At 36.1% G+C, this 20,460-nt stretch overlaps 2 protein-coding genes across 4 annotated transcripts in view; one reads left to right on the top strand and one right to left on the bottom strand.

The window, feature by feature from the left end:
• The window catches only part of LOC148301842 (uncharacterized), a 68,273-nt gene extending 59,434 nt beyond the window's left edge, over window positions 1-8,839 (top strand). For both annotated transcript variants that reach the window (XM_088272646.1, XM_088272647.1), the window contains exons 6-11: window positions 343-503; window positions 2,375-2,545; window positions 4,238-4,362; window positions 4,732-4,895; window positions 6,728-6,806; window positions 7,295-8,839. In XM_088272646.1, coding sequence (XP_088128772.1) covers window positions 343-503; window positions 2,375-2,545; window positions 4,238-4,362; window positions 4,732-4,895; window positions 6,728-6,806; window positions 7,295-7,614 — 1,020 coding nt within the window. In that variant the 3' untranslated portion in view covers window positions 7,615-8,839. The remainder of the gene's footprint in view (window positions 1-342; window positions 504-2,374; window positions 2,546-4,237; window positions 4,363-4,731; window positions 4,896-6,727; window positions 6,807-7,294) is intronic.
• Window positions 8,840-10,640: 1,801 nt separating this feature from the next.
• LOC148301843 (arginine-hydroxylase NDUFAF5, mitochondrial-like) lies at window positions 10,641-18,434 on the bottom strand. 2 transcript variants are annotated; one of them, XM_088272613.1, is made up of 7 exons: window positions 17,959-18,434; window positions 17,111-17,262; window positions 15,257-15,364; window positions 14,735-14,880; window positions 13,687-13,870; window positions 13,212-13,348; window positions 10,641-10,783 (listed from the first exon to the last, which is right to left on the bottom strand). In XM_088272613.1, the coding sequence occupies exons 1-7, from the start codon at window positions 18,356-18,358 to the stop codon at window positions 10,735-10,737; spliced, it is 1,176 nt and encodes a 391-aa protein (XP_088128739.1). In that variant the 5' UTR covers window positions 18,359-18,434; the 3' UTR covers window positions 10,641-10,734. The 2 variants fall into 2 exon arrangements, with proteins under 2 accessions (XP_088128739.1, XP_088128740.1); XM_088272614.1 differs by lacking the exon at window positions 15,257-15,364.
• Window positions 18,435-20,460: the final 2,026 nt, after the last annotated feature.

The following is a 20,460-nucleotide window of genomic DNA, read 5'->3' on the forward strand; positions in this document are numbered from 1 at the left end:
TACATCGTTTTGCCGCACATTTATTTGAATATATTCCCATTTCGACTGCATTCAGTCTACTTTTATCCTTGTTGTGCCAACTCCATGCATTAGGGTTCTTATTATGTAGATCTTCCAAATTTAAGTACCTAGTATGGTTGTCAATCATTGGTAGAATGGTGAATGATACACGTGTGTAAAGTCATCACTTAACCAAGCTATGAATGATAGGTCATTAACCCTGTAAATACCCAAAGTTATTTTTCTCCATCTTTGTTATTTTATTATTTTGTTATTTTATACCCAAAGTTATTTTTCTTATCAATCAAAATTATCAAAATCTAAATCCATTTGTTTGTTCAGGGAGGAACCAGGCCGTACGGAAACAAGGAGCTGTTTGAAGCCGACTTCGGGGAGATCCCATGGCAGGCTATGATACTCCTGCAGACCAACAGGACCCTGCTGTGTGGTGGGGTCATCACATCCGAGAATGTGGTGGTCACCAGTGCTCATTGCGTCGATGGGTGAGTCTTTAAATCCTTACGGTTTTTAACTTCAAATCGGACATTTCACAAATCAAATCGGACGTTTTACAAAACAAATAGGACGTACTTTTGTACTATTTTTATTAGAGATGCGCTGAGTAGAAGTTTCACCGAGTTACCGAATATGAATATTACTCGGTTTGATGTTTGCGAAACCGATTACTCGACCGAATAATTCGGTTAAATCAATCAAACGGTTTTGTTTAATTTACTGGACCTCAGATTCAGAATGAGATTTTTTAATCTAGAGAAATTCGAATTGATTACAAAGATCATATTATTAGAATTCATTGAATGAAGCGACGTTACAGAAAGTGCCAGCAGTAATGAAGAAAACTAATCTAATTCTAGCCTAATTAACCAATTAAGACGAGTTTCTTTGAAACTCTTAAAGAGACTTTAACCCGATCGCATCTATTGTCGTTTTTTATAGAAGTACCGTTGACTGCGGATCGCATGCATAGTCGTTTTTCAACTTTACGTACTTATATCAACACCTGTGGATAATTTTTTGCACTTAAATTTGGTTCGAGGCATGGATAAATTAGTTCTCTTTGATTTACTGTCATAAAATATCAAAATTATTTTAATTTAGTGTCAACTTTATCGTGAATACTTCCGGTCGGCTCGTGCTCCGCAGATACGACAGCCGCGTCTTCTATACAGCCGCCATACTTTAGGCCGCGAGTCCGTTAATGTTAATATTTTTGTGTAAATAAACTATAAAAACATAATAAGTAAAGTGCATTGTGTACTGTGAACATCTATGATGGATATCCGAAAGTTTCACTATAAAAAAAGGCAAAAATATGCTGTTTTTGTCAAAAATATTGTAATGTAAAATGATCCAGCACGGGACGGAAAGTTTGACACTCACTTTTGAAGGGTGATCAGCCCTCCGCTTCAAGTACCAGTCCATGGTAATATTGAATAAATATTACAGTGAAAAAATCACTTATATTTATTTTACCCCCCTTGGGAATCGAACCCGGGACCTCCAGAACGGTAGCCCAGCGTGCTGACCATTACGGAGGCGGACAAAATATTTAGTGTAGACGAATGAACACGTAAGTATGTATTTATGAAAGAAAATGTGCGTGTGTTTGTGTGTGTTTTGTGTGTGTGTGTGTGTGTGTGTGTGTGTGTGTGTGATGTAGATTCTAGTAAGGACATACATACAATGCAGAGAAGCATAGTTTTCAAAGATCCTGAGAGGACAATATGCTCACCATCCGACTTTTCAACACAGATTTTCCGCAATTGAAAATGTCAACTTGGCTAAAACATTATATATTTTTTAAAATACTATATTAATTTAGTTAAACCGAGTATACTCGTCATTCAAACCGAGTTATTCGGCCGAGTACGAGTAGTAATAAAACGCCGAGTAAGGGTACCACTAATTTTTATAAAAAAGTTGTTATTTCAAAAATATGTTCATTTTAGTTCATGTAGATTTTTTTTTTTTTCTTTATTTAAAATTCTTTTGCATTACATAAATTCAAAAACAAAAAATATATATAAAAAATAAAATGAATACAAAAAAAGATGCCACAAAGGCATGGCCTGTGTGTGGGTATACAAAAAATAAATAGTCATAGTACAGGGTATAAGGGTATAGGTTTCTAAGTATAATTAGTTAATACAAAATACAAAAAACTTAATTTAAATACAAAAAAAAATACAAAAAAAATACTTGACTCTAGATAAACCGTCAGTTTGAATACCTGCTCACATCTTAAAATGTTTCATTTCAAATTGAGACACAATCAATGTTGACATCTCATCCGTAGGGTGAATCATCCTGTATCTGATATGGTAAATAATATTGGTATTGTTTTTTTCTCTAGCCTGGAAGCCAAGAACGTGCTTGTGAAGGGAGGAGAGTGGAAGCTGGGCATTGACGAGGAGCCGAGGCCTTTCCAGATTGTTCAAGTAGCGAAGATTCACAAACACCCTCAGTATTTCAGCGGAAGCCTGCTCAACGACTTCGCTGTTCTAGTCCTATCCGAAAAACTCCGGTAAGTTCAGAATATAACCCAAATATCCATCATTTGATTCCTACAGGTTGACCAACACTATGGAGAATGCCTCTTCCATATTTTTTTTGACATCTCATCAAAGATGAAGAAGAATATGGAAGTCTGGGCATTTACGGGGCTGACGACCGTCATAGGCTGGTTTAAGTTGTCACACGTGCAACATTCACCAATTCTACCCATTATTGACAACCACACTACTCAAATTCTTGGAACTTCTATATATGTGAACCAATTTTGAAACATTATTCTTGAATCACTAGAACTTTACTAGAGACATCTATTGGCGAGATGAAAAGAAGCTTTTTATCAAGCAGAAACTCTTTTATTAGTATGTGAGGTCCAAATCCTGGATTATAATCACACACATGAGAAACGCCAGAAAATATTATCTTCATTTTTATTATTTAAGCTTATAATTTGACCAGATAATTTTATTTACAACATTTTGAGCGTGTTCAAATATTTGTTCGCAAAATATGGATCATATCCAATTACATGCGTTATTTTTATATTATTTTTGACATTTCATCAAAGATGAAGAAGAATATGTAAATCTGGGCATTTATAGAGCGAAAAATTATATGAATACAACTCCTGTAATTGGAGATAATCCAGATTTTGCGAACAAGTATTTGGACACACTCAAAATGTTGTAAATACCTCTTCCGTTTTTAAATTAGGCAAAACTCTACTTGTGTATGTGATGAGACGTCATCACAAGATGTCCCTCATTTAGTGTGGGTATATCTAACTTTTGAAAAGGCTAGATTAAAATTGGAAACAGAATGTGCAAAAGAAGGTATGCAGTTGACAAAAATTGATGAGGCAATAGGACATCAAGATCTATCAGATTTTGTAGTGTCTGATTTAGAAAATATGACAAGACGAATAAGACTAACAAATGAGCTATGTGACAAATCTTGATTGGTATAAGATGTTGAATCCATTGTGTCTATTGTATTGTTTTTAGGGATCAAGCTTATAAATTTGTTATGAACTATATACATCCACTTTCATTTTTAAGACATATGAACAAAATATGCTGTAAATCCCTGTACATGATAGGCAAGGAGAATTTTCTAAGAAAGTTTCCAGCATATTATGCTTTTTCTTTAATGCGTGTCATGTCAGGTCCCTCTGACGTCGACTATCACTTGAGAGTAATTGTCCTTGTCTCGGGCAGCTCTAGACAGTCCTGATCCCCGTCCAGTCTGGTATATTCCGGAGCCAGGAGATCTGCCTTCTGCCCACACCTCGTGGACCCCCCACTAGGTGCAATAGCTCGTACTTGTCTCCTCTCAGCACATGCCCCAGATAGGGCACCTGCCGGACCTTGATATCAGTCAGCAACTGTCTCCCTGCTCTTGCTCTTTGGAGCATATTTGCGTTGCTGACCATATATATCCATGGAATGCTTAGCATATTGGTAAATTTCATTGTGTGACAGAGCTTTGGGTATATGCACATACTGAAAAACCTTTTTCTTCTCTTCTTCTTCTTGTTAGTGGTCTTGTAGGCCTTGTGGCCTGTTTCTTAGGGGGATTAGCCTCCTGCGATGTCGAAACCCAGCTGTCAATCCATCTCTTTGGTGGTCTACCCGGGAGTCACCTACCTTAGAGTTGCACTCGCAGTTTAATGTGAATCATAAATTAATTATTTATGTTTTTTTAGATTTGCGCAAAACATCGCTCCCATCTGCTTGCCTCCTGCCAACCAGAATGCGAACCAGAGACTTTACCAGAGCGGAGGACGCTACAAGTGCATTACCACTGGGTGGGGAAAGCAAGTCCTTCAAGGTACCTACTGACTACTTAGTATAAATGTCGCCAGATAACCTTTCCATAGGATGATCGTGGTGAAGAAATCTGGCGACCAGTCAACAATTCGTTAAGATTTTTTCAGCTGGGAGTTTCATTTATGATTTACCCATTAAACCCATTTAAAAGAAGAAAAAGAAGACTGTAACAATTTCACTTTACTCTACATTTAACCAAACAATGGAATGATTATTCTGAAACTGGTTGTCACAAATAAGTGTTTTTTTTAAGTGGTATTACACAAAGTGAACGATGAATGATGAAGAGAGTGTTGTATACTTATTATTCATTGATTTGGCTTCAACTTTGTGCAATAACCTGACGATCTCATGTATTATTTTCTTCCAGTAAACATCCCCAACAGCATCATCCACAGCATGGACATGGACCTCATCTCGCCTCCTCAGTGCCAAGCCCAGATCCAACAGAACTATCCTCATCTCCTGGAGAACTATGACGCCAACACCTGCATATGTGGACAGCCCGCCCAGCAGTCTGCCAACGTTTGCAAAGTGAGTCAACAAGCTTTGAACATGTTCTAATGTTCATTGTAAAACAGGGATGTGTTATGTCGCCGCGGCTGTTTAGTCAGTAAACAACGTCAGGATAAAGGAAATGTGCGAGATTGAAGTGTCGTCAGGTGGGGAAGGCAGCGAAGGAGACAATGGTATGTGCTTGTGAGGAGATTAGTACCACCCAGACTCCCCCACATTGCACTGCACGGCCAACCCCAAGGCTGACCATCAAAGAGATGGATTGACAGCTGGGAATCGACATCACAGGAGCCTAATCCCTCTAAAAAACAGGCCAAAAAGCCTAAACCAAGAAGAAGAGAGTAGATAAGTGCATGATGAAAGTGAATGATCATATTCCGAAGTTTGAATCAAATATCTAAAGAAATTCAACATCATGTAAATTGATCGTATCTAATTTTTGGTTATATATCTCTGTAGGTGTTAAACAGGAATGTGTAATGTCACCGTGTCTGTTTAGTCAAAACATGAATAATTGCATGAGAGATGTGAATGGTTTAAAAAATATAGGAGTTAAAATGATCGAGTTGACTGTTTGTTTGCTTTTTGTATGCTGATGACGCTGTGCTTCTTGCTGATAGTAGAGAAGACCTGCAGGAGCTGGTGACAAGGGTGTATAGTGTGTGCAAGGAAAGTGACTCGCTGATGAATGGGCAGAAAATCCAAAGACATAGTTTTTGAAAGAGATGAATGTAAAGGGTCCGCCAAATAACTTTTTTTTTTTGAAAATGCTATAAAAAACATCGAGTGTAGCTTCGGCTGTGTGGCACGTAGCGCCGTCCTGTTGAAACCAAATGTTGCCAATATCCTCTTCTTCAATTTTTGTGAACAAAAATCCGTTCAACATGGCCCGATAACGATCGCCATTGACTGTAACGGCCACTCCTTGCTCATTTTCAAAGAAAAATGGCCCAATTATGCCTCTGGACCAAAATCCGCACCAAACAGTGACTCGTTTTGGGTGTACCGGCTTTTCAATGTATGCGTGCGGGTTTTCTGTGCCCCAAATACGACAATTTTGCTTGTTTACATACCCGCCAAGATCAAAATGAGCTTCATCCGAAAAGATGATTTTTTTGGCAAAATCGGCATCTTCTGTAAGTCGATCGCAGGCCCACTCAGCGAAGCGAAAACGCATTGGATGGTCAGTTGGCTTCAACTCCTGAACCAATTGGACTTTGTATGGCGTCATACCAAGGTCTTTATGCAAAATTCGTCTCAATGATGTCTCCGAAATGTTCAATTGTTGAGAACGACGGTGAATTGATGTTGATGGCGCTTCACGCACACTTTCTGCCACAACATCGATATTCTCTGGTGTACGCACTGTTTTTGGCTTTTCACGCTTTGGTTTATCGATGAAGATGCCAGTTTCTTTCACTTTTTTCACAAGATAACGAACATACGGAGCTGACGGTGCTTCTCTTCTTCCAAAAACCGTACGCAATTTTCGCACACATTCTGCAACATTACCATGATTTTCAAAGTAATGTCGCAATATTTCCCAGCGTTGTTCAAGCGTATACACAACCATATTCGCTCAGCGGAAGGATAAAACTAATTATCTGTCAAATCAGACATGAGCTAAGTGTTACCATTCACGAAATAAGCACTAGTTGAAAAAAAAAACTTTAGATGGCGGACCCTATAGATCTGGAAAAAAATAGTAATAAAAAGATAGTCAACCATCTTTGATAATTCAATCCTGTACTTATATTGGTGCTAAACAGGGATGTGTAATTTCACCTTTTTTAATCTATTCATGGATTGATTAAATTGCATAAAAGATCTAAAATATGTTTGTTTTTTAGGTGGATATTGGAAGTGCTTTGGCGTGTACTAATGGAGATGGAACCTACTATATGGAAGGCGTCTACTCGTGGGATTCAGGTGAGAACTATTTTTGCCCTCAAATTTTGCAATAGCAACTTTATACGTTCCTGATCACTTAAAATCAGCGGTGGGCTGCAGGGGTCTCGGAGGGGCTCGCGCGAGCCCCTTGTCAAATTAAGAGAAATCAATATTCTCTAATTAAATCAGTACATAATGCAATTTCTGTTGATGGTGTAAATGAATACAATATGCAACATAAATCTTCGTTGCCTTATGAAATTTCTCGAGAAATATTAACGACTCGTATAAAATATTTGTTAAAAAAATCATATCTATATTTTGTCGTTTGATGTGCATATTAAGTATTATATATTATAATGTATTTTGAATTGTTGAAGCAAAATTAAATACTTTCCTCCCCCCCCCCCTTGTTAAAAAATTGCTAGCCCACTCCTGCTTGAAATCATTTATAATGGAAATGTAACGTTTTGGACCTCCACAGTTGTAAAAACCATGATTCTAACACTGTTCGTTTGATTCCCCAGGCTGTGATTCCTCCAACCAGCTAGCCTCGTTCTACAAGTTCGACGCGTTCTGGTACCAGAGCGTCTTCGAAGGCGGCAACCTCCAATCGGCTCTCATACAGCAGTCGCAGGTAGGCAACGCTGGCTTCCTGGGGAGCCAAGGGTCTCTCCAAGGGTCCAGCCAGCAGCAGCAGGGTGGATACTCCACTCAGATCAAGCAGACGGTCACGAAGCACGGGCAGAGTTACGCGCTCAGCGGACAGAAGGCATTCGAGCAAGCTATCGGCGGTCACGTGCACAACGGCGCGCAGTGCCAGTGCTACGAAGACGGAAAGAAATGAGCTAGTTCTAAGAGATATCGAAACAATATGAGATTCTACGACGATCACTGTAAAATGCTTGTATTTTAATACAAATAAACACTTACATATGAGAAAAATCGAGAAAACGCCACCAGACAGTGTGATCATTCGATCCGGCTCGAATATTGCAATTATGTGACATTACACAACCACGTTTTACACCTTTAAGAGTTTTTTTCTTATGAGATATTTAAAAAAATAGTTTTACGAAGATTACTATGCGTACCCTTGAAAATTATTGTATTTTATTACAAATGTGTATTATTCCTATGAAGTCTAATATTTAAAAATAACGTATGTTCATATATCTACTAAATTACCAACTTACGTATTCGTCTTCTTCTTTTTATGGCATGTCTAGAGTGTTCTAGCCAGTCTATAATCATTTTTTATCGACACTTTTTGAATTTAAATTTAAAATATTAGTTTTCCTGTTGGTAGAGCTAATCTTATCGACATACGTATCAGATACGCAGCCGCCATTCGTCATATTTAACGAGATTTAAAAATAATTAAATATCAGTACCTACCTACCTGTGCGATATCTCATAAATTGTCTCTGGTGTATTTGCTCTCTATGGGTCAACTTGACATTAACATCACTAAACATAGTATTGTCAACTGTCAAAATGTTTGAAACTGAATAGGTACTCGCAATTGTTCAACGTTGTTTTCATATTTTCTCGTATGCGATTGTTTATTTAAATATATTATTAAAATTACAAGCATTTTTAAAATTAAAACTGTCATAATTTATGTATTAAAAAATAATAAATTTGTGAACAAAATTCACAATTGAACTTGCGTATTGTAGCTATAAAATCGTGTGCAGTGGTTCAGAACCATTTTGAAGTCAGGGAGCACTTATGAACATAAGGAAAATTTGCGGTATACAAAACTAATAATAAAAAACAATAAAACCCTTATCCGCACCTCAATGGTGCATAGGGCACTGCTTCATATAAACGCAGTGTTATCTTAATCGTTTACACATGAAGGAAAGGTGATCAGCCCTCCGCTTCAGGTACCAGTCCAGGGTAATATTGAATAAATATTACAGTGAAAAAATCACTTATATTTATTTGACCCTTCCCCCCGGGGAATCGAACCCGGGACCTCCAGAACGGTAGCCGAGCGTGCTGACCATTACACTACGGAGGCGGACAAAATACAAAATAAAGATCCAAAAAACATACAAAGAAAACTTTTATTGAAAATAAAACAGACAATTATTAATTAAAAATTACATTAATTAAAAAAATACAAATGAAACTTTTTGAGTTTAATGTCGTAGGGCATTTGCAACAAAATTTGATAATACAAAAAAAATACGCAGGTTCAAAAGTACATGATTGAAATCAATCCTTTAAAACATTTTCACATATTCCTATACGTCAATACAATACTTAGAAATTAGATTTTTTAACGGATTAAATTATTAGTTGTGTCATGTGGATCGAGTGTAATTAAATTTAAAAATATTTATGTAATGATAAGAATTTCCGACATACTATATTATTAAAATATATTTAGCCGTAAATTATCGTTGACCTAATCAGACATTGTCCTGAATATTTAATTTAAGGAACTTTTTTACAAAAATCTGTACATTTCACGGGTATAAAATTGAGTTTATGTATATATTTATATATAAATATCTGTGCGATATCTCATAAATTGTCTCTGGTGTGTTTGCTCTCTATGGGTCAATTTGACATTAACATCACTAAACATAGTATTGTCAACTGTCAAAATGTTTAAAACTGAAGTAGGTACTTAATTATATTTTTTTAACGCTGTTCTCATACTTTCTCGTATGCGATTGTTTATTTAAATATATTATTAAAATTGCAAGCATTTTTAAAATTAAACATGTCATAATTCATGTATTAAGAAATTTGTGAACATAATTCACAGTTGAACTTGCGTATTACAGCCATAAAATCGTGTGCAGTGGTTCAGAACCATTTTGAAGTCAGGGAGCACTTTCGAACATAAAGAATATTTGCGGTATACAAAACTATATATATATATATACATATATATATATATATATATATATATATATATATATATATATATATATATATATATATATATATATATATATATATAAACATTATTACTGAATGCATTTCACATAATTTTTAAATAATGAAAATTTTACTGATATGATAATTTTTTTAAAATAGTAATTTAATTGAATAAAAAATATTAATAGTAAATAAGATATTTTTATAAGATATTCCACAACCGACATATTAATTATTATATATATATATATATATATATATATATATATATATATATATATATATATATATATATATATATATATATATAAATATATATGTAAAAGTGGATAAAATAAATTATGAATGCCAGTGGTTTCCAGACATTTTGTATTAGTTTTTGTTTAAATAAATATGATAAATTACTAAAAAAATATATTACACATAAGAACGTTCATTTTGATGAATATTGTAACTGTTTGTGTCGTTTAAAATATCATAGTCATACAGGAGAAAGTAACCAAGTGCATTTATTTACAAAAACGTGATCATTGACTATTTGATATCTTACTAGCTTAATATTGCCCTGAAAAAATCCCAAAGGATTTGAAACTTGGGAGTATAATATATTGACTTGTTTAAAATGACTAACTGCATTGCTGTTTATTTTCTTGCCAAGCAAAAGTGACTTAAATGGCCCTACTCAATATTTAACGTCTTGTTAGTTGGTCACTTTCTCCTGTACGACTAGGACATATTCTCTAAATAAATAAAAATATCATATTTAATTCATAACTTCAGTTATCTCATCTCTGGCGTTCAGCGAGACAGATACGAGGTATCGCTTCTGTCCGAGCGGTCAGCTGAAGACATGTTTGGAAACGAGTTGTAGATATAACTACTTATGTGGGATAAATTGTATTTTATATTAAAAGAAAATTTTGTAATGATTAAAAAGACATTAAGGAACGTTTGATGAAATAAAAAATAAAACACACTGTACTGTGATAAATAATTTTTAGACTTTTATTTATTTTACCTCGGATAAGATTCTACATACAATCCCATTTCTAGTCCTTTATCACTACTACTTGTCCAATTCAATGTGTCCTTTCTTCTTAGCGATTTCATCCAATCTTGAACAAAAATAAATAAATAATTTTTAGATAAAAATAAATGATTGATGATACATCTCACTCCTTTCAACAACGTCATAATTTGATGGATAATCACAAAGTTATTGCTTCAAACATAGATTATATTAAATACATCGTCTAAAGCCATCTATGGACTCTCACCCAAGCTACTATGAAGAATTTTCAAACACAACTCACTCCTTTCAAGAACGTCATAAATAAAAAAAACATGATTTTTAACCGGATCTACGCGGCTCGCATAACCGTATGTGTTTTAACAAAACATGCCCCATACGCGGCTGACATAAGCGTTTGTGTTTTTACATTGCTCCAAGTTTCCAACCTCAGTTCAACTAGGAGGGATTTTTCATGGTGTGGAACTTTGGATAAAATAATACGTCAATCCTTGGCCTTATGACATCTGTTGAAATATCTGACTAATAATTTGTAACATCACAAGGATAAATAAAAGAACAGATCCCTGATTTTTCTTGCGGTCGGTAATTAGTCCGCGCCATAATCATGCCCTATATCTGTCTCACTCTCGACGCTACGCATCGCCAGTGGGTAAGAGTGACACACGATGCGTGCTTTGATTTATTTATGTTACGATCTAATTTGTTTATATTACGATATATTTCAATAATAATGTGACACACGTGTATTATAGAGTACCAAAAAGGCACAATGAATCCCATTGAACATTTTTGTTTAGGAAAATAAATCGTTTCTTAACTAAATACATGATAAAAGTAATCATTTAAATACGGCAAAATACCGCCGCGCACTGGCGTCTCTCAGGAACAAAGTTAACGCGGTTAAAAGGTTAAGGAGATCGTTTATAAAGTTTAAAATTTTTAATAAAATGTATTAAAAATAAACATTAAGCCACTTTTTACTGTGTAACAAATCTTTTTAGGTAAAACCTAAATGTTTTTTCTCCATTTGAAAAATATTTAGTATATTTAAAAAAATAATGAAACAATACCTTTTCTTCAAAATGTGTAAACAACACTTTCTGCCCTGTAGCGGGCAAATATTAAGTTAAAAATATGCCGCTTTTGCTAGGATATAGTACATATTCTGAGCATTCCAAAAACATGCAAAACTGAAAATTGACAATTTTTGATTTATGACATTGTTGAATGGAGTGAGCGACTTATCATTTTGAGTGTGTCCAAATACTTGTTCGTAAATTTCGGTGAACGAAAAAAGTTGTGAATAAAATATCTGCACCTCAGCTAAAATATCCTCAGATATAGGTGCCACATGACCTGCCTAGTTCCACTTTAGTTGAGCCATCTGTTGTTTCTAATAAATAAAACTAATAAAACTACCGTAGAACGGGGCTACTTGAACTTTGATGCGTTACTTGAGCCCAGTACAAAAACATAATTAAATCTGTATTCGGTCTACAATAATGAACGTATGGTGACAATAAGTGTCACCTGTCAGGGAAACAATGAATCATGTCCATACGTTCATTATTGTAGACCAGGTTCTGGAACCTGCGGCCTTTTGACTGATGCCAATTTAAATGAAACACAGACTACCGATGTGTAAGCGAGAAAGAATAAGTGAGCTCGCTTTGAGCACCAAATATTCAAATGCTTTCTAACAAAATAATAACCATATCCGCTCCCTAGGTGGAGCATATGGAGTCCACAAACTGTCTCCAGGCTTTTCTGTCGGCCGCCAGCTCCCTCGCATCCTCCCAAGTCAGATCCGCGTCCCGAAGCTCTGACGAGAACTGCCGACGAATTGTCAGCAGTGGTCGGGAACCTGATGCCTTGTAAAAGAGGCAAGCTTGGTTAAGGCTCTCGGGAGGCATGCGGAGTACATGGCCAAGCCAACTGAATCGCCTTTTTTTGGCGACAGTTGTGACCAAGATTTGCTGCGTCCTACGCCTTATCTCTTCATTCCTCACAAAGTCAAACCACCGCCCGCCTAAGATTCTCCGCAAACACCTATTCTCAAAGCTTAGTACACGGCTGCTCTGGGCCCTTGTAAGGTGCCAAAACAAAAAGCAGGTGTAAATAAGTCATTGAAGGTTGGTAAACCTGTAACGTCAACAAGTATTTTTAATGATGTAAGTTCTTTTTTATGTATTAAGTATGCTTAAGTATTCTTATAGATACGCAGCTTGATCATTAATAAATTCATTTGTAAATATGAATTTTTTCTATATTTTTTTCAATTGCATTTTTAACAATTTGTATTGTGATATAGTAAAAATATTTAGTTTACAGGAGGGGTGTCAAAGTTTTCTTTACTGCGGCCTCATGTTGAATCAGATAAGTTAATGTGGCCTTTTGAAATAGAAAGGTTCCCTATGCCTGTTGTAGACCAAATACAGATCTAATTTTTTTTTGTACTGGGCTCAAGTAACAAAGTTCAAGTAGCCCCGTTCTATTGTATAGTTGCAAACCTGTGGAGATCTTTCAAGGACACCTCTCCAGATCCCCTGGGAAGAGGCTTGGGTTGGGATTTATCCGGCTTCCATCCCAGGAGGTATATCACGTGGAACGTTGCCGGTATACTCCGTTGATTTGTATCAGGATCAGTCTGCAAATGGACACTTGATGCATTGCTATATTGAGCATAGGAAATTATTGAAACTCTTAAAATATCTTCATTACATCCTCGCAGAGGTCACTGTTTTTAAATAAACCATATGACATAGTGAAACGTTAGATGATGTAAATTTGATGACGTATGCGAATGCACGTTTTTCGTTTCATTCAAATATCTAAAGTTTAAACCTTAATCTCCCTTAGTTCTCTACAGATTTCAATACGAATGTTATTAATGGTCTTGCGATTTAGTTTTCATATTACTTTACTGGCCAATAAACCAACATTGTGACAAAAAACCATTCAATAAATTGCAGCAAAAACACTCACCTTTCCATACAATTCATCGTAAATTGCGGCGGCAGCGATCTGAGTGTCTCTCGCTAGGTGCAGCTGCCTGTTGAACGCCGCGTTACTCTCTCCCATACCCTTCAAATCGTTCATCAGCTCAAACATAGTTGGGTAGCCAACCACGATCTCATCCGTGTCGATAGTCTGCAGGGTGAACCCGGATCTATAGCAGAAACAAATCATCAATCAGCGGGACACGGGAACAAAGAATGGTAAAACAAATTTGCAAGGCGAATGTAGTTGAGAAAAGGAGTATTTCAAACTGTCCCACCATTTCCAGATCTGATACAGAAGCATCTAGGCTTCCTGACAGACCTTCTCTATAATAATAAGCGAAGTACATTGAGAGCTGTCCCACCGCATTCCCAGACCTGATACAGAAGCATCTAGGCTTCCTGACAGACCTTCTCTATAATAATAAGCGAGGTACATTGAGAGCTGTCCCACCGCATTCCCAGACCTGATACAGAAGCATCTAGGCTTCCTGACAGACCTTCTCTATAATAATAAGCGAGGTACATTGAGAGCTGTCCCACCGCATTCCCAGACCTGATACAGAAGCATCTAGGCTTCCTGACAGACCTTCTCTATAATAATAAGCGAGGTACATTGAGAGCTGTCCCACCGCATTCCCAGACCTGATACAGAAGCATCTAGGCTTCCTGACAGACCTTCTCTATAATAATAAGCGAGGTACATTGAGAGCTGTCCCACCGCATTCCCAGACCTGATACAGAAGCATCTAGGCTTCCTGACAGACCTTCTCTATAATAATAAGCGAGGTACATTGAGAGCTCTCCCACCGCATTCCCAGACCTGATACAAAAGCATCTAGGCTTCCTGACAGACCTTCTCTATAATAATAATAAACAAGGTATATTAAAGGCTGTCCCACCGCATTCTCAGACCTAATATAGAAGCATCTAGACTTCCTGACAGACCTTCTCTATAATAATATACGAGGTACATTAAAATCTGTCCCACCGCATTCTCAGATCTGATACGGAAGCGTACATATATGTGGTACCTGTTTAACAATCCTCCAATGTCTCGTATTCTAGTGAAAGGCGATATATGCGGAGCTATGCCGCCATTCCTTTCCAGGTCTGCCAGCTGGAGCGAAGACCGCAGTTCAAACAGCGTTTCTTCCCCGAAAAGCGTTGCCAAGAATACCTAAAACCAAAACTACAATGATGCAAATAAATGCACGGACCGATTGTCAAACCGCAATAGTGGTTGGTATTTAGACCATGTCTAGATACTAACTTCTATTACGGTTTCAACGTATGGGGTCCATACAAACAATAATATGACTGTAACAGCAAAACTTGACGTGATACAAGCTTGTCACCATATACACTTTGAATAAGAACAATTAACTTAGTCAAAATCAGTCATCAAAATTTCAGTTACAAAATCATTGTTGGCCAGTGAAATTAGCGTTCGGTAATTGCTAGTTGGAAGGTATTTTTTTTATCTGTGGCAACATCTAAGTATTTTGCTGATTTTCCAATAAATCGATAAGTGTTACATAAATGAAAAGTCTTACTCCGTCATTTTGAAGTGCCTTTATGATGTTGTCGAAGCATTTCGGGAGATCATTCACCCAGTGTAGGCAGAGAGATGACATCACAAGGTCCACGCTGTCCGGGGGGAACTGAAAATGTGGGTGGGGTCAAATAAATATATGTGATTTTATCACTCTAATTACATCGGTCATTCCTTTTAAGAATGTCGTAAATAAAAAATCGTCAATTTTCAGTTGTGCACGTTTTCGGAATACCCAGAAAATGTACTATATCCCAGCAAAAGCCGCATTTTTTAAACTTAATATATGCCCGCTACAGGGCAGAAAGTGTTGTTTTTGCAGAAAAGGTATTGTTAAATTTATTTTTTTAAATATACTAAATATTTTGTCCGCCTGCCTAGTGTAATGGTCAGCACGCTCGGCTACCGTTCTAGAGGTCCCGGGTTCGATTCCCAGGGAGGGGGGTTAAATAAATATAAGTGATTTTTTCACTCTAATAATTATTCAATTCTACCCTGGACTGGTGCCTGAAGCGGAGGGCTGATCACCTTTCCTTCGTGTGTTAACGATCAAGATAACACTGTGTTTATGTAATGCAGTGCCCTATGCACCATTAGGGTGCGGATAAGGGTTTTATTATTATTATTATTAATAATTATTAAATTTTACCCTGGACTGGTACCTGAAGCGGAGGGCTGATCACCTTTCCTTTGTGTGTTAACGATCAAGATAACACTGTGTTTATATAATGCAGTGCCCTATGCACCATTCGGGTGCGGATAAGGGTTTTATTATTATTATTATTAATAATTATTAAATTTTACCCTGGACTGGTACCTGAAGCGGAGGGCTGATCACCTTTCCTTTGTGTGTTAACGATCAAGATAACACTGTGTTTATATAATGCAGTGCCCTATGCACCATTCGGGTGCGGATAAGGGTTTTATTATTATTATTATTAATAATTATTAAATTTTACCCTGGACTGGTGCCTGAAGCGGAGGGCTGATCACCTTTCCTTCGTGTGTTAACGATCAAGATAACACTGTGTTTATATAATGCAGTGCCCTATGCACCATTAGGGTGCGGATAAGGGTTTTATTATTATTATTACTAGTAATTATTAAATTTTACCCTGGACTGGTACCTGAAGCGGAGGGCTGATCACCTTTCCTTCGTGTGTTAACAATCAAGATAACACTATGTTTATATAATGCAGTGCCCTATGCACCATTGGGGTGCGGATAAGGGATGGATTGTATATGTAATTACAAATATACTTAATTGATGAAAACAAGGAAGACAGATGGAGTAAGATCAGGTAAGTCCGGGGGGAGATGGAAAGGAACCGAGAAAGGTATGTAATAATTGAATAGATAGATAAATTAAGAATGTGCGACAAAACGATGTATGATAGATGTGCGAAGAGTGAAATAAGGAAGGAATGTAAAGCTGAGATAAGCATTATTGATAAAATTAAGAAAGGTGTGTTGAGATGGTTTGGACATGTAGAACGAATGAGTGAGGAAAGAACGGTAAAACAAATTTATGAGGCGAATGTTAGTGGGAAAAGAAGCAGAGGAAGACCGAGAAAAATATGACACGATCAGGTATGCCAAATACTTGAAAGTGGTCAGGTTAGGAGTCGTATCATACAATAGGAGTCGTACAATCGGCGGGTATGTATGAGGAGATGCATGAACGTGGAAGAGGCGAAGAATGTTTGCAAGGACAGAGTGTTGTGGCACTCTATTCTCTCTGCCTACCCCTGCGGAGAAGCGGCGTGATGGTTAGTTAGTTTAGATAAATTATTGTTGCAATCAAAGTGGTGCCATGTGTCAGAAATATTTTTTAAAACTCAATATAAAATCATACCTCTATAGTTTCCTCGTCAGCCACCATTTTGGTTACGTGGATTCCTTCGGGAAGAACTGCCTGCTCCAAGTAGGCTTGGTTTGTGTCACAAAGCGTCAGCTTTTCCACGCTATCCGGAGTCAGGTGTCTCGATACATACCCTCTCGAACAACCTGAACAAACATAAAGTCGGAATCAGCCAATGAAGGCCATCTCACACATCGTTCTTCAGTAATTCCTTCTCTGTCCAAGCGGCCAGACTATGGAATGAATTACCTCTCCGCGTAAACAAATGCACCTTCTATAATTACTTTTAAGAAACATCTGAGACATTACTATCTATCATTAGAATCCTAACTGTCCATCAAACCTTCTCCTTTCCTCGCCATAACACATCATTCTTCAGTAATTCCTTCTCTGTCCAAGCGGCCAGACTATGGAATGAATTACCTCTCCGCGTAAACAAATGCACCTTCTCTAATAACTTTTAAGAAACATCTGAGACATTACTATCTATAATTAGAATCCTTACTGTCCATCAAACCTCCTCCCTCTACCTCCTTCCCTAAACTCCCTTTTTCCTTTGCCTTCCTTATTATCATCTTTTGTAATCTATGTTTTTTTAATGTTCAAGTACTATCTACCCTCTGATTGCAAACAGCTATATATGGTATCAAACATTTTGACCAATATCACTAGTCTGTTTTTCGTATTTTGGAAGATATAGCTTTTTAGCAACAAGCCCGCCAATGTACTAATTTATTTTGTGTACATAAAGTTTAAATAAAATAAATAATCTAGGTATTTGGACACATTTAAAATGTTCTAAAATAAATAAATGGTTTAAAATAAGTCACAGTATTATTTACCTAGATCCACGGCGTTTTTGAAGACTTTCTTAATGTCGAAAACCCTGTCTGCCAACCGCCATCCAACTTCCTCCTTTACATAATCGAACAAATGGACATCGCTCGACTTGGCAGCGATATCCCGCTGTATAATTTTGGCTTTTCTGTCGAATATATTGACACTGGGGACATCATTGGCTCTTTGAACCTTTAACCTAGAGCAGGAACTGTGCAAAAACCGACAGCACTTTCCGACGTTCATATGTTTAGATTCGAAATTCAAAAGATTTGCGCAGCTGAAAATGGTCGAGATATTCCGAGAATATATATAATAATTACTATAGAACTTATTGTACTCATTACAAGATCTAAAACGACTTGGGTTTATTTTATGAAACGTGTGTTTCAAATACACTGACATTTTGACGATATTTTGAGTGTTATTATAACGTATAACATTCAAACGATTCTTATTTTTGTAGGTTATGTTTTCTTCTATCTTATTTTGAAGTTTGACAGCGTTAGTGATGTGCGTACGCTGAACTTTTTACGATTATTTCGATTATTTTGAGCATTTATAAAAAAGTTTTTTTTAATTACCTAACGTCCAAGTGATTCTGAAATCTAGCTATGGCTTATGCAACACCGTTTATAATGTCCCTACTTTAAAAAAAGTATTTTTTACTTTGTGATGTGGTAATATAACACTCTCCTTATCTTTTATCGTTCACTTAAATTAGTGTTTTTGCCTAGAATTTTCACTGATGAATTACATGAAATTAAAGTAACTTCATGCCTGGTACACGCTTATTCATTATAAATTGCAGCAAAAACTCACACTTTTCCATATAATGGATCATTATCAGACGGGAGGAATATCTAATTTAACAACATATAAAGGGTTATATTCGTTTTGTGTTTCTAACAGCCGATATAATCACTATTTTCATTCATCATTTCTTTGTTTAAAATTCGCCTTCGTAAATACGTTGTTTTCGTAAGCTGGTAATGAATGACGTCACAGAAACGATGGACTTATTATAATACTGGTAACATTGCTAAATTATTGGCGGCTCTATTTGTTGATGTCTATGGTCCACCCTCCCACACCCCCTCCACATATTTATATATTAAGTGTAGTGGTAAACAAACCATCCACACTACTACTTTTACAGCTCTATAAACCATAGACAATAAACCGTATGACGTCATAAAACGTTCGATGACGGAAATTTGATGACGTATGCGTACGCACGTTTTTCGTTTCAATCAAATATTTTAAGTTTAAACCTTAATATCTCCCTTAGTTTTCTACAGATTTTAATAAGAATGCTATCGTTAGTCTCGTGAATTTTCATAAAAATTTATTGGCCAATAAACCAACATCGTGACAAAAATCTATTGGTTAATATTACACCGCTCTTTCACATTTCGTTCACTCCTTTCAAGAACGTCATAAATAAAAAAAACTTGATTTTTCAGGAGAACGTTTTTCAAGTTTAATAATATAATACAATGTATTAAAAATAAATATCAAGCCACTTATTGAACTTTTACTGTGCAACAGATCTTTTTAGGTAAAACCTGAAGGTTTTTTCTCCATTTGAAAAATATTTAGTATGTTTAAAAAAATAATTAAACAATATCTTTTCTTCAAAATGCAAAAACAACACTTTCTGCCCTGCAGCGGGTAAATATTGAGTTAAAAATATGCCGCTTTTGCTGGGATATAGTACATTTTCTGGGCATTCCGAAAACATGAGCAACTGAAAATATACGATTTTTTATATATGACGTTTTTGAAAGGAGTGAGCGATTTATGACACGTACGTCAACACTTAATTCCGGCTCCGCCTGTACCAAGCGTAATTCTTCTTCTTCTTTTTGATAGTTTTTCACCCATCATTCATCAAATATACCACAGACAATATTGTACAATACGTTACCTTAAACTGTCATCCATGCAAGATAAATTATGCAGGAATACTGCATAATTATCATGATGTGATCACTCCCCTTTGCACCATTTATAGACAATAAGGTAAAAAAGTTTGTAATAAGAAATAAACATAGAATAAAAAAAAATGTTTTATTAAAAAAAAAACAGTAAGGTAGGTAACTACTTAGCAAATATTAAAATATCTTAGCCATACAGGAGAAAGTAACCAACTAACGAACAGTAAAATGTTCAGGAGGGCCATTTAAGTCACTTTTGCTTGGCAACAAAATAAACACCAATGCAGTTAGTCATTTTTAACAAGTCAATATATTATGCTTCCAATTTTAAAATCCTTTGGGATATTTTCAGGGCAATATTAAGCTAGTAAGATATCAAATAGTCAATGATCACGTTTTTGTAAAAAATGCACTTGGTCACTTTCTCCTATATGACTACGATATGCTCAAAATTATTTTGGAAAATAATATTGGTTAAAAATTTGTATATATTTGTTTGTATTAATATGCGGATTGGTTCCTTTCTGCGTAATACATTCTAATTCACATCCTGGAGGCAAATAAAAT

This window comes from Brachycentrus maculatus, unplaced genomic scaffold, assembly GCF_059751285.1.
Source record: "Brachycentrus maculatus isolate JH-2025_06_01 unplaced genomic scaffold, ASM5975128v1 h1tg000513l, whole genome shotgun sequence".
NCBI classification, from domain to species: domain Eukaryota; kingdom Metazoa; phylum Arthropoda; class Insecta; order Trichoptera; family Brachycentridae; genus Brachycentrus; species Brachycentrus maculatus.